The following is a 15,162-nucleotide window of genomic DNA, read 5'->3' as shown; positions in this document are numbered from 1 at the left end:
GCACTGTCGAGTGGCTGAGCGAGGGGGGCTTGAAGGAACCTGTTTTCGGCTACTCCGTTTTACGCAGGTGGGAACTTGGAAGTGAACGGTAGCTTGTCTACAATTGTCACAAGCTAAATTTGGAAATTATATGCCAAAACAAAAGCGTAGGTACGTTTATGAAAAACATTTTCATGAGTCTACAAAGTACGAACGTCATTTCTGAGCATCTCCGTGATAGGAAATCTGCAGGGATATGATGGATTCGGAATGAGCGGGAGAAAGATAATTGAAGATCTCTGGAAGGTGCCTTCCTCCTGCAGTGAACTTAAACAAGTTGATGACGAAGTAGTGACGCAGCATTCTGGACACTATGTTTGCCAGTTTTTCAACATAAATTTGCGTTGAACACATTGTTCGAGTTACACCACAACCTTCCGGCGTTACGACAGCGTCACTACGGTAAGTTCTTCGTCCGAGAACCGTCAAAATAACAGGAAAATAGCGTGGTGGCTTATGTCCCCGAAGAACTCACACTTGTTGAGCACGTCCAGTTACCATGTCACGTGGCAATAAGTATAACAATACGGTATGCACTGCATTTACATCACAAATCTACGTAAAGCACGTTGCCGGTCTCGAGGCATGGAAGGCTGCGCATTAGCTGTAACCACTTGATATTCCTCGACGCACATTAAAATGCAGGCGTTCTACTACTTCGTATCTTGTGTCTTGGTCCCCGTCACATAGTTCGGGAACGGGAGGGAGAGGGTGGGGGCGGGGATATGTAAAGTAGGGTTGTACTCACCGTAAGATTGACAGCGTTTCGCCATGATTCCAGTTAGGTGAAGACAAAGCAGCCTGTGAGAAGAAGCAGAAGCAAAAGAAAGCCTGAGAGAACTTTCCAAACATGAATTTAATTTGTGATCAAGAGAAGGCTTAAGTCGAGGCTTTGCAGTAGGATCAGTCGATTGCTTCGAACTGTGGACCTGTGCTGCTATAGACGGTTTACAGTGGTTAGTTTGCGGAGCTCAAAAGAGATGGCGCTATTGGCTCCGACGCCACACGACGCCTTCTGAGTGCAGCCGAATGCCTGAATCGCTGCGAAGATGAGTGGGCTTCGTTACGCTATAACTATGGACTGTATGGGATAACATATTTCACATATAAAGCAAAGTGGGGCGTACGTTGTACACCTGAAGTATCATATGACACTATGCAATATCAGTGTACCCTGCAGTACCAATAAAAGGCAACGCCAGTTGGCATGTTCTGCGGACACTGTCTTTTAGCGAATAAATGATTGTCTGTTATAAATGAATGGGTATTTTTACAAATTAGGTCATTAAGCTTTGAAAAAGAGATGTTCAGCTCAGATATGAAACCGATATGAATAGTTATGAGCTCGAGTGAGCTATGGACGATTGAGCGTCCTTTCGCACACGTCTGATGTTGCGGCACTCTCGTGCTTCTTTAACGAAGATTTCGCGTCCGCTCATGCGTCTTTTGTCAACAGGAGAAGGCTATTAGTCAGGAATCGTACGTACGTGTAATCGCAGTGGACTGGCGCATGCAGCTTTTCTATTTTGTGGCAAGTAGGAATTAAAAAGGTCTTGTTTCACTGGAAATTTTGTTCTGAGCAGATAAAGCATAAGCAAATATCATTAACCGACTGCAGTTTCGTTGAAGCAGAAAACACCAAGGCAAATTTTTTATTATATCCTTTATTTCGGTGTATCCATTCGGTGACGGATAAGCTAATGTAACAATAGCGTATGGCTAAAGGGGCTGACCGTCATGCATATATAGCTCTGACTGTTCTCGAAGCTTATGCATCTTCGGGTACTGTCAGTCTTTTGCATGTTCGGAACAACAATGGTTGCGAGAGGCAGTGGACACAACAGAGATGCATTTTTAATGGAACTGAAAACAATGACATCGACCGACTGCTCGCACTCGACCACGGTCACGAGAATATGAACGAATGAATAGAATTTATTGATAGGAAACACAGAGAGGTCGACTTGAGCTATAGTGCGCTCTAGTCTGCTACTCTGCACTGGGGAAGAGGGAAGGGGAGTGAAAGTATTGGGATGGATGATGATGATAAGAGTGGTGGTGGTGATAAGAGTGGATAAGATGATGGTGAGTGCTTATGTACATGAGACAGTTGCCTCGCTAAAGCCGCTCGTCGAGCTTGGTGTCCTGCAGAAACTTCAACAATACTTTTGTTGCACGCATTGAAATTGCAGTGTCAGGCCATGGGCCGAGGATAGCTTCCCCCGACAGTAGTTGTCTGCCAACGCTGGCTAGGAAACTGTCTACACGGTCACGAGAGATTACACAGTAGTGAGGTGGTAAGAGCTATCTGCCATTGCGAGCAAATAGAAAAAAAAAGAACTAAAGGCCATAGAAGGTACCGCATCATCGGAGGAGGCACACACGCCCACTTGGATTATTCGCGCACCGTCATCAGGCCAAAATAAGGCTCTGCTAAATTGACGCCTCCACCAACGTTGTTTGCGCTTTCGGTAGAAAGCGCTGCATCACTGACGAATAATAATTCACACGTAAAAGAGAAAAACCAGCTCTTCTCTACAGTTACCCAGCACGTCGTGCGCGCTATCGAGAAGGGGAAGCCGGAAGGCGCCCAATGGCGACGCGGACACGTGTTCAAATATGGCAGCGCCCACGAAACGGCGCTGCAGACGATCTGTGGAGCTCAAAACAAGATCGTTTCACGGAATGGCTAACTGAGGAACAAAAAAAGACGCGCGTGTTCTGGCATTCTGCCAGAAAGCTTGAAGGGCATCGGCAAGAAGGTAATAGCGAGGAGCACTTATAACGAGTGACTTGCATGCGCATATCGGGTCGAAATGAAGAACCTGAAAATTTGTATGCAAGGCAGCATGCAGAGTGCCGCTCGAGGACGCTAGGAAAGAAACGCGTGCTTCGAGGTGAAAGCAGCTGACATACTCATGGGGCATCGTCCCGTTTAGCGAACGTGCGTCATCGGAAAATAGCCGAAGGTTTACTATTATTATCAAATATATGCGGCATTGCGGCCTTAAAACGTAGCTTTTCTTCTCGCGCTCCGTGCCACTTAATTGACTTATCTAGGAACGGAAAAGAAAGAAAGAGAGTGCAAAAATACGAAGCTTTAGCTCGGGGGCTCCTATCTAAGCACATTGGAATGGAGAAATTTTATTTATCGGCAACCACAGCATCAAATTTGATGACATTTGTAGCATTCTAGAGGAAAAGTTGGTATGTAGTGACTGTTTGAGGCGGAATTTTTATTTAGACCGTTAATTGTTTAATAAAAACTGGTTGAAAATCACAAAATGTCATAAACGATAACAAAAATATCAATGTTATCAATTCTGTCGCTCAGCAATGGAAAATGATATAGAAATTCTGTCAGTTGCATTTAATAATAGAGATGAAGCGGACAAAAGTTATGTATTATACACCGCTCTGAAAGGTACAACTAATTTGGGAGTAGAACTCTTGCAAAACACTCGTAAACGTTGCAAGAATTTCGCGTTGGCTGTGAATTATTATACCAAATTTATTCGCTTTAGGTGCTCGAACGGATTCACCGTACAGAAACGCGATATCTATTTGTGGTACAGAGTTACGGATTTGTAAACTTCATGCTTTTGTTTTTTTTCAGTCTTACAAATTTCCGACAATTTTCGCAAAACATTCAAGCCTTAAATCGAAATTATGCTTACTACTGTCACTAAAATTTATCTCTGAAATGCAACAAATTGTATTAAAACGGTTCAGGGTTATCTCATGAAACCATTTTTGCGATTTGCATGTGTTTGAATAAACGACTGTGCTGTACGACTGTACTGTACTGTATGACCGGGGTAGTTGGAGAAGTATGGGAGAGGCCTTTGCCCTGCAGTGGGCGTAATCAGGCTGATGATGATGATGATGATTAAACGACATCAGAGTTCGGCACGAGCTAAAGCTTCCTCGAAGAGCATCCTTTAGCTTTTCCTCTCTGGGGCTCCTCTTTGGGGCTCGGGGCCAAGGTCAGGCTCGGGCGCAACAGCGGTGGTACTCGGTTAGAATCCCAGTAACGCCAGGAACCCACCGGTTTTTCTAATTGGTACAGATGTCCCCCGACCTGGTGCTCACGCCTACTTGTGGGGTTTCTTCCTCTCGAAAGGGGGCTTAACTAAGCGAGAAGTGGAAATTGCATATTTTACGCGTCTCACATATGTTCTCGCGTTTGAGTACTCTTCGTGGTTTGAGCAACGCACGGCCCCCATTTTTATAAGCACAAAAGATACTTTCTTCCTCATTCCCGCACCCTGCATATGCCGAAAGAATCCTCTGTCCTTTTAATGCGTTAGCATTAGGAGTGCCTAAGTGGAAAAAGTGTAGTGTATGAACCCGTTCACGTGATATATATATATATATATATATATATATATATATATATATATATATATATATATATATATATATATATATATATATATATATATATATATACATACATACATATATATTGTGAGGAAGAAGATCGACACGCTGAAAAGCCCCGTTGCCATCGCGTGGCTCGTACCCAGTTCACTCTCTGGTTGCGCCCTACCCACAAGTGTTGCATTTGTTGCTGCTGCTCTACGACCTGAATAAACCCACTTTACAATTTGTGGAGCTGCTATCTGCCACAGGCAACGTTTAAAAAATTTGGAAAGTGTTGACTGAAACACCTAGTATACATAGACCAACTGGCCGGTGTACTGCTCGGGACCAACATCAGATGCACTTCGCTTATCTATCTATCTATCTATCTCCCGCCTAACTGGGTCGCTGGATAGTCAGTGGTGGAAAGGGTAGCGCATCCGGCTGCTGTGCTGCGGTAACAGGTTTTGAAACCAACCATCGGACCAACTTGCGCCACTGAGTATGGGGCAGTGTGTACACATGTGTCGCTCTTCGACGAACCTCTTTCATGCCTACATGGGTCACTGTAGATGCGGAACTGGGTAGGTACCGCTGTTCAAAGACTTTTTGACGCCGACTTGGAGCAGCGTGTATGTGCCGCCCGGTCTGTGCTGGTATTCAGCGAACCTCTTTGATGCCAAATTGCGTCACTGGATATGTGCCAGTCGGTGTGTGCCGCTCGGCAATGAATGTATTTCGCACCCTCTACCGTGATGAGAAATATTCCTTAAATTTCTCCGATGCTGCGTGGAATCGAACCCACCTCACGAGGGTTCCTCAAAGACTGCAACCCGGCGCATTTGTAGGGCTGAGCCACAAATGCGCTGGGTATGCGCCGCTCTTCAATGAAAGTCTCGTAGAACTTTCCACTTAGTGACTACTGTATTGCTGTTTTATGCTGTGTATTTGCTCTAATGTGTGTATTTTCTGACAGGAGGTTCCCTTTCAGCCACATGCTCTGTATACCGCTGCACGCTTAAAAAAGTTGGCACCCTGTCGGGCTTATCTTGGCCCGCAACGATAAGCCATATGCTCTGTATACCTCCTTCTGTATACTTGTGTAAGCATGTATATCTACTTATTAAAGAAATAAATTGAAACTGATATATATATATATATATATATATATATATATATATATATATATATATATATATATATATATATATATATATATATATATATAAAATTTGTGTTACCGAATATGTGCCACTGAGTGGGCGGCAAGCGAGGGAACAATTCTCAGCGTGATGATGATGACGATTTATTGGCACCCTCTTTGAGACAGGGCGGTGACAAATAGTCGCCTAGCCTGCTTAATTTACTCAGGTATGCTGTGCATGTTTTTCGTTCTACCATTTTTGTATACGTCTCCATAATCTTTTGTTCTCATCTTGTTCGTGGGCATCTGCGCGCTACGCTTCTCGTCTCAGAGGCCGCGCACGGATTTCTCCGCAGCGCCATTCGGTGGCTCATCGGGTCCAGAAAGAAGCGCGAGAGAGTAGCTTTGTTGCCGCATGGCGCATTTCCCAGTTTTCGCACGCACCGGTGCGTCATGCATTTCGGAGGCCATGCGCAGGCCTCGCGGTGGGGGCGCTACACGGCGCCGATCGTTCTTAGGGAAGTGCGAATGAGGCATCCCTCTGTAGCACACGCCTTGTACATAACTACTAGCAGTAGGTTGTGTCGCTATATTGATGCGAAATCATCAAATGGCTCATTGGGCGAAAAAGCCAGTGTCTGTAGCAGCGACACGGCACCTAAATTCCCATTGGCTGCGACGTCACGTCACGAGCACGCCTCGATGGAGCGGAGCGGACGAAACGGTGTCGCGTGAGGGCATCGCCGCGACGCCACGTCACCAGCGCGCCTCGACCGATGAGAGGAGTCGGGTTATCGTCGGCGAGACAGTCGCCTGACGCACGCCTGCGGGTGCTGTCGTCTCGCTCGCGGAAGCCGCCGCGCGGACCGGATTTCTATCACTCCCAGTGCGCTTAGCTGGTGCGTCAAAACATCGACGGAAATGTGCGCCAAATTTGTGTCGCGGCCACGGAGTCGCGGCTCTCGCCGCACGGGAAGCTCTGCTTCAACACACGTATATGTAATTGCGGCTCGAGGCCCACACACGCCGAGGCCGTCACCTGTGCAGCCAACTTGAGAGCGCGGCTCTTAGCCTCGCATTCGCTTCTACTTTCTTTTTTGCCACCTTCTACTGGTCTCCCTCTCCTTCACCTTTTTCCCTCCTTCACTTTTTTCTCCCCATACCCCCTTCCCAGTGCAGTGCTGTTGTGGTGACCTCGCCTGAGAGTCAGTTACGGCGCTGCACTTATCTCTTCACTTTTCTTAAAAAATCAAAATGATGATGATGATGATGACAATGCACGCCTGCTGGGGCCGAATCTTATAACGGTTCGGTTGGGGAACCGTTCCTTTGGCCTCACCTGATTGGCCAAAATTTTGATTACGTCACAGGTCGTCAGAGGCAGCGGGGCGGTATCGCAATTTTCGAATACGTCACGCATCTGTCAATCATTTTCAAAGCGAACCGGTCGAAGGAACCGGCGAAGGGGTAGTCCGCTTTGGGTTCCGTTGCTGTGGCTTGGCTGTTGGCTTGTGACCCTGGCCGCGCGCGCCGGTCGCGCGCCCCCGGAGACACGCGGGCGTCGCGCACGCGTGCGTTGGTTGCTTCGGAGGCTATTACTTGCCTTCGTCGTCTGCTTGGCGTTCCTCTTTCGGTGTCGACCACGGCTGGAAATGCGATACGCTTTCGAAGAAGTGACGGATAATGAGTTGCATCGCCCTTGCTGGCTTTCTAAGTAGACCTTTAGCAGGCTACGCTATCAAATGGAGGAGACTCGGCTGCAAGCGTACGAGTGGCCATTCCACGCAGAGGAAGGAATATTGCGCGCTGCGGTTCATCGCCACCGGCCTGCAGCTCCCAGAGCTCAGTCGGACGCGAAGCATTCATCGGAATTGCCTAGATCTCTGCTGCCGGCATTGTCCACAAAGTTGCTCTCGCAATTACTGTGTTGGCCGGTTGAAGGGCTGGGTGAGCTTTGCCGTTACCTCAGCTTCAATGTCAATGCTAAGGAGATATTTGCATGGTGAGATCGAATTCCCAGTGCTATCGCCAGTGTGAATAGCTCACAGATCGCCGTTCAGCAATCAGAAGGGTTCAACCTAGGCTGGTTCAGCGCTTCCTTCGTTCGGCTGATAAAACTATACAGTCAGGACGGGAAGGTATTGTGGAGCTCTCTTATTTGGCTGCCCTTTTTTCTCTAGTTCGGTAGTGCCATACCTTGTCTCTCAATTTCACGGCACAGCGCGCACCGTCAGCACCACATTCTTCGATTTTACTTCGCGCAGGCAATGCAGGGCCCATATACCATAATGTTCGATTTAAGTTCCACTGCTTCTATCACGCGACGCGCCGTGGGGCAAATCGCAGGGATAGCGGCAGCGCGGCGGCGAGCGAGTCATGTCCGAGCCGATGATGAAGCCGAAAAAAGAAGGAAAATTGATATAGTCGGCTAGTAAAGGTGTCCCTAAGAACCAGTTCACGGTTTTGTCGCGCTAGCTACTTGAGAAGTGCTGGCAGTGCGTTCCTGTTGCATGCTCGTGCGAGCTCCTGGTAGCAGACGACATAGCCCTGCGCTCTGCCAACTCCGTGGCCAACTCATTTACGCTTACGATACCGCCTGTGGGCTGAGAATGAAAAAGAATGACATTAATAAATTACTTCTGCATTGCGTAAACGCCCGGCAACACAAGTTTATACTTCAAAACTTGGCGTATAATATTTAATTTATATTTTACATTTATTTAGCAAGCAGAAACATTCTGCAATTCCTCGATTAGCTCGTCATATAATGACGTACACTTCAGAGGTAGCACCCTCTCATCTATTGGTCGCGTACTCCCCTTCTTCCACCGCCGGCTTGGGAGTGGCACATCTAGTGACGTAAGCGGCGAAGTGAACGGTTCGCATTCCGAACCGTTATAAGATTCGGCCCCTGGTTGTGGTGGCCGCTGCTGCTTCCTCAGTCTCTCGTCGCGCAGGACGACGGAGGCATGCGGCGTTGGCACCGCAGGCTGCTGCTGCTTGCTGACTCAGGCAGCACGTACCGCTGCACTCTTAAAAAGTTGGCACCCTGCCGGGCTTATCTTGTCCCACAACGATAATTGTCATCGGCCTTCACCGCACTTCCTTTCTTTAACGCTGCGAGCTCGGTACTTCCAAGTCACGAACGGCTTGCGCGTTACCAGTGTGAAACAACACTATCGACAGGAAAGTAGCGAGCGCTGAGTTTTCAAGAAAGGAAACGCAAGCAAGGCAGATGACGATTACCTTTGGGGGACAAGATAAGCCCCAAAGGGCGCAAACTTTTTTTTTTAAGTGTATGGTGCATCCCTCGCAGCGCAAAACTCAAGGACCCCTCAGCGTTCAATTTGACATTAATGTTTTCGCATTCACAACTCATACGTGCTTAGCTGTCCTCGGAATTCCCGATTCAATGCTAAACGCATTATATTCGACAGTCATCGTGAGATGCGTTCTGCCACAATATTTTAAATACAAGTATAAATGACAATTGCTTTTAAAGTCGAACTTGCTCCCATCTCAATGACACATTAACATTTATAGCTACACATCATATACAGGGTGTTCTTTTTATACAATACAGATTAAAAAAAAAAAAAGCTGTGGCCGTGAGACACCTGTCGTCTTCGCTTATATACGAGCGGGACAGCGAGGCAGAATTACCTTTCCGCTGCTTAAGTTACTCTGAAAAGACTAACTAAAAAGATGTAATTTTATTCTGTTGTTCACTTCAGGGCAGTTGTTTATATGGCGAACTTGCGCGGTGTCACAATTTATTGCATAACCATTTTTTTTTATAAATCCAGAAAATCGCGCATGACGTGAGATATTCATAATGACAAGTAAAGGTCAAATACGGGCACAAACCAAACTGAGCGCGTCCCGCTGCGCGTCAGACGGAAACGCCCCGCAAAGACGTACGGGGCGAAGTTTGAGGGACAGCATGACGCGGCAAATCCTGACCCGACACACAGCGCGGCACATGACATGCCAGGCAAAGCGTGCCGTATCAGTAGATGCCGCGACTGACGAGACGATCAAACCTTCTCGCACTTGCGTCAGCTCTGATATGATAGCGGGGCCGTCTTTACTGTGCTCCCCCGGCGCTCGGTTTCGATGGATTTGACGATAAATATCTCGTATTAGGTGTGGTTTTCGGCAGCTTTAGAAAATGGGGGTGCATTAAAATGTGACTGCCTTCGATTTCTCCATTAGGCAACTGGCCCAAAGGCACCAATAAAAAAGTTAATTAATACATTTTTTGTTTTAGTATTTCCAGAGTTACTCACGCGAGGGAAACTATTTTCCGCCTCGCCGTAAAGCTCGTATGTGAACACAGCTGCTGTCTTACGGTCATAGCCTTCTTATATAAAAAAAGATCTGTATTCAATAATAATAAAAAAAAACATTGTAGTTAATACGAAATAGGTTTTGGAGGACGAGATAAAAGGGGTACTTGGAAACTGCAACACGCCTGAAGTTTTATGTAGAGCCGTCTTTTCTGAAGCTTCGATGTGTACTTTATGGAACGATATGAATCCCAAAGAGTGCAAATCTTGAAGAAGAAAGAGCGAGAGAAGAACTGAGAGAGGGATTACTGCAAAAAAAAAACCAAAAGCATGAAGATAATTTCTCAGCAATGTTACGAAGTCTAGTAGAAAAATAAAATAAAACGTGTTTTCAGTTCTTTAGCTGCACCAATGGGGGGGGGGGGGGGGAGGAGGGGTCGTTTTCAGTGTCCGGTTATTGCTGACGTCATCTATTCGAAAAACTGAGACGCCCATGCATTCATTCTTTGGAGAATCCGGTGACGCACACAACATCGTTCCCAGGGTTCTCCAGCGTACCTTTCCACGAAGAGCCTCGTACTATTCTTGGGACGCCGATTCCCCGCACCATTTCATTACTTAAGTCTTCGGCGAGCGCAAGCCGCTGCCGACGTCATGTGGACAGGTGAGTACACCCTTGAACGCATATCAATTACATTGCAATGTAGCCTGTTATTTGAGCATAGATAGGGAGAAAACAAGCAATGAGCGTCGTGTACACACTTGCCATACATTTACTTGTACCCCGTCATTTGTGGTATATATAGAAGCATCTCTGCACGGCAAAAAGCAATGGTTTGTTTCAATGCTCACGATTTTGCAGTCGCAGGATATTCGGCGACGGTCGAACTATGTGCCGCATAAGTGTTCGCAACTTCTAAACCACACGCTTCTATAGTTTGGTTCTGACAGCAAAAGATAAATACCTCGGAAAGAGGATGGGAAAACGGCGCCGCGGTAGCTCGATTGTTAAAAGCACCGCACGCGTTATGCGATGACGTGGGGTTCGTTACCCGCTTGCGGCCAGCTGCTCTTTCATCCACGTTCATTTCCATTAATTTGTAATTTCTTTAATTCAATGAGCAAGCACAAGTAATTTCCCCTATGTTGTCCTTGGTGTCTTTGTTTGTTGGCTTCTCATATGATTAATAGAAATCGGGTGTCTCGGTTACCTTTCTTCTCGTATATATATATATATATATATATATATATATATATATATATATAAACGAGAGAAGAACGGGGATTAACCGAGGGGCCTGATTTTTATTAGTCATATCATAAGAAGCCACAAACACTGACACCAAGGACAACATAGCGGAAATGACCTGTACTTAATAAATGAAATAAAAAAAAACGATAAGTTAATGGAAATGAAAGTGGCTGAAAAACAACTTGCCGCAGGTGGGGAACGATTCCACAGCCTTCGCATTTCGCGTGCGATGCGATTGAGCTACCGCGATGCCGTTTCCCCGTCGACTTTCTTGGGTATTTATGTTTCCTAGTAGAACCCTGGGAGTATGACTAATAAAAATCGGGCCCCTCGGTTTACCCCCTTTCTTCTCGTTTATTACATAACGGGTGTCTCGAATCCAGCTACATTGATGCCTTCAGGTAGCATGTGTGGGTTTATTGACCAGTTGCCTTCACCCAAGAAGATCACGTTCTCGTGACGCCTGCGGCAAGAAGGACGTTCCACGTCCGCCGCCAAGGTCTGTGAGTGGTGGCGCTGGCTAACACTCCCAGTGCTCTACTTGGACACATAAATACCCAAGAAAGTGGATGAGGAAACAGCGCCGCGGTAGCTCAATTGGTAGAGGAGCCACGCGAAATGCGAAGGTTGTGGATTCGGTTCCCACCTGCGGCAAGTTGCTTTTTCATGCAAAAGGATAGAAAGTTGGACGAGTTGGTACGGTAACATGATCTTGAATTGTAGCGCGAAGTGACACAGACCGAGACTAGAAGCAGACAGGACGAGCGCTATTTCTCAACTAAATATTTATTAAGAGTATCAATATATATAGATACGATTTGCCACGATTCATCTACTGCGGCTACGTGCTTTGCTCCTCACTCGCTGGTCTGGTTGTGGGTGCCCTCTACTCCTCCAGGCCTTTCCTCTAAGCTGCTCTCCAAGTACCACGGTCCTTATCGGGTAATGAAACAAACATCCGCGGTCAACTACCTCATCGAGCCAACGGAAGCGCCTTCCGACCAGCGTCGCAGTGCCATGACCCTGCTGTGTTCTCCTGTCCTTCGGTCGCCAGGATGGCTTCTATATATATATATATATATATATATATATATATATATATATATATATATATATATATATATATATATATATATATATATATATATATATATATATATATATATATATATATATATATATATATATATATATATATTAGTGATTGCAAATACTGCAGCACATATGAGCATGACAAGGTCTAAAGATGTGAGTAAAACATATCAAGAGGTAGGGATGCCAAAAACCAAACAACAAAAGGCAGTACTTGCGATTAACACACGTGCTGAGAAGATATTGAAATTCGCTTTCTAACAGAGATATTGATGCGTGGCTTAATGCTAGTCTCTCCTAATCTTTTCATGTGAAATGCCTCGATTATTTTTCGTGTGGTTTGGCATTAGTGTCTTGAAACAATTTTTGTGTCTTCAAACAAAGGTTTACAACCGCTTATACGGCAGGTGTTTCAATATCAGACTGAAATAACACAAACAATCACTTAACAACCCTAATGCTTCACATCTAGCGTCGCATTGTTTCAATCGCGACGTGCTCACGTTTAGTTAGACACTTCAATCCCCTGTGTCGATGAATAAGAAGTTACTCATGCAGATTTTGAAAGGTCATCTTTTTTCCTTATTGAAAGGAAAATAAAAGAAATAGATGTAGTCACCCTATAACCGGTGACGGCCGGCTACTCCTTTTAGCATAGCAGAAACAACACAAAAATATACGTAGTAAGAAAATGATAAGAAACTACGTCTTATGGCCAGAAATTCACAGCACACAGTCCTACACGCCCGCGAACAGATAAATATAGAAGGCAAAGGCAAGTCGCAGCACAATGAGTTAGTAAACAAAGTCACAAACAGTCACAAGCGGACATGGTATGGACTGGGATGAGCATGTAAACAGATGAGCATACATAGAATACACATGGGTGTAACACGCAATATGCTAGCGCTAATAGTTACAAATGATAGAAGAAAGTTGTAGTTACATCTTGTGACTATCCAGTGCGATATGTAGTACTTAATTGTTAGCTATGGCAGTGTTTTCGTGAAAATGTTCGAGTGCGTTCAGTGATTTCCGCTGTGCTATTTTCGATGGCTATGGGCCCAGCAATGTTGCGAGTGGGAGGAGTCGGTGAGGATCAATGCAGTGTAGATCTTGTTCAGGCTGCCGTCTTTGCGTCGCGTATATGGGGCATTCGAGGTGTAGATGGCGAACATCCTCATGGTCGTGGCCACAGGAACAAGCCGGGGAAGGAGCCCGTTGTGTGCGGTATCGGAAATGTTTGGTGTATGCTGATCCAAGGCGCAGTCCATGAATTAGTGTCTCGGTATTTTTCGAAAGTTCTACATCCAACTGGTAATTCAGTTGAGGGTTAACTTCGTAAAGAATTGATTCCTTAGTATTTTCATTGGACCAGGTTGACATACATAAGTCCTTCTTCAGTACTCTTAATCTGCACTGCGTGTCCATTGGGGATAAAGGGATGAGTTGAATTTCTGCATCTTTATGGGCCGACTTTGTCAACGATTCCGCTAATTCGTTGCCTGCTATACCAGCATGCCCTGGGACCAACTATGATATCACTTCAATGTTTTCTGTCAGTAGCCTGGGTTAAACTGTTCAGTACTGCGTTTGTTATTCGTGCGTGTGGTTGGCTATCATCAACATTTTCAAGACATACTGAAGCCGACAAGGAGTCCGTACAAATTACCCACTGTTTTTTTTTTCGGTGTCTCATATGTTTTGATAAAATATGTGGCTAGGAGAATTGCCTCTAATTACAATTTTGTTGGTGACGACGTTTTATAAGCAAACAAGCAAAATGCTTGCGAGAGCTAAAAGCTACTATCAGGAAGTCTCCCACGTGTTATCATCGCGAGGCACCTTTTGCAAACCGGCCTCGCAAAGTTTAAACGTATCTTTTTTCGCCTGATTTATGCAGCCAGGGAAGTTTGGCAGAACTTGTCCGCTCATGTTCGGGCATTTATGGATCAAAATAACAGATCGCTCAGCCTTCGTAATTAAGCCAGGGGCCGTCGTGCTCCCCAGAGCACAAGCTTCGCTCTCTACCCGAGGTTCGACTGGCAGAGAGCGAAGTTTCTTCAATGGGGGTTCTGGCCCGCTACGCTGCACACTTATTATCAGCGGCGGCTCGCGCAGTTGGTTGAGTTGCCTGTCTTTCCTTCTTCGTGCACGGCATTTGTGCCGCACCGCATGATCAGGAAGAAAAGGGAGACGGGATTAGCAATAAGTGCGTACGTGCGGAACACCGCACTTGCGACTACTTAGTTATGCGGCGCCCAAAAGACTGAGCGACGGTTCCTTGCTGTGAATACTAGCATAATTTCCTTTTTGAAAAATCCAGATAACCGATGGGCCGAAGTGCAAAGTAACTCCGGGCTGCGATATGTGGCGCGGGAATTAACGCTTGAACGTGAGCTTTTTTTTTTCTCCTTCATTCTACGTTGCTGATCCACGTCCAGCGCATTACTGTGGTTACAGAAGCAAATGAGGTTAATGCATAGTCTGGGGATGAAAAAGCGAAATGGGTTGTTGTGGGCAGAAGTGTATAAAAAGAGACAGCGGGACAGGAGCCGCTTACCTATGGAGACGATGTGGTCCCCGCGGTGATGAAGACCGAGTGTCCGGCTATACTGACAGATACGCGCGCTTTGATTCGCCTACTCCGTGCCCTCGGCGATCGCTCTCTGACTTTGCCTTTCCCCTCTCCCCGTGTCTTACGGCGCGGAGTCTGTCGCCCTCGCTAGGATATTTTCTTACCCTTTTTTTTTTATTCTCTCCCTTCCGACTCGAAGGGCAGCCTGCCGAAGCTGAGGCCGGATTACTTCATACCGGCTTAGTTTCTTTCTATCTGCGAGCGGTTGAGGAAAGAGTAGAACGCGGCAGCTTTCCCAAAGCGGGCGAGGATGTGCGTGCATTGGGTGCTCCTGGGAGGGGCGTACCGCGCTTTCTCGCAAGCCGCGTAGCCCCCGAGGCCAGATCTAAGATGGCCCCAACAA

The 15,162-nt window shown here is 46.2% G+C and overlaps 1 protein-coding gene across 2 annotated transcripts in view; it reads right to left on the bottom strand.

Moving 5' to 3' along the window:
• LOC135899367 (pancreatic lipase-related protein 2-like) overlaps positions 1–14,882 on the bottom strand; it is a 44,111-nt gene extending 29,229 nt beyond the window's left edge. Inside the window, exons 1-2 of one of the 2 annotated variants that reach the window (XM_065428625.1) lie at positions 14,745–14,882; positions 788–840 (exon numbers count right to left, since the gene is read on the bottom strand). In XM_065428625.1, coding sequence (XP_065284697.1) covers positions 788–812 — 25 coding nt within the window. In that variant the 5' untranslated portion in view covers positions 813–840; positions 14,745–14,882. The remainder of the gene's footprint in view (positions 1–787; positions 841–14,744) is intronic. The other variant, XM_065428624.1, reaches the window with a different exon arrangement.
• Between the last annotated feature and the right edge of the window lie 280 nt (positions 14,883–15,162).

Source organism: Dermacentor albipictus, chromosome 1 (assembly GCF_038994185.2).
Source record: "Dermacentor albipictus isolate Rhodes 1998 colony chromosome 1, USDA_Dalb.pri_finalv2, whole genome shotgun sequence".
Taxonomy (NCBI): Eukaryota; Metazoa; Arthropoda; class Arachnida; order Ixodida; family Ixodidae; genus Dermacentor; species Dermacentor albipictus.
Note: the sequence above shows the minus strand (reverse complement) of the source record. Positions and strands in the feature narration are given on the sequence as shown.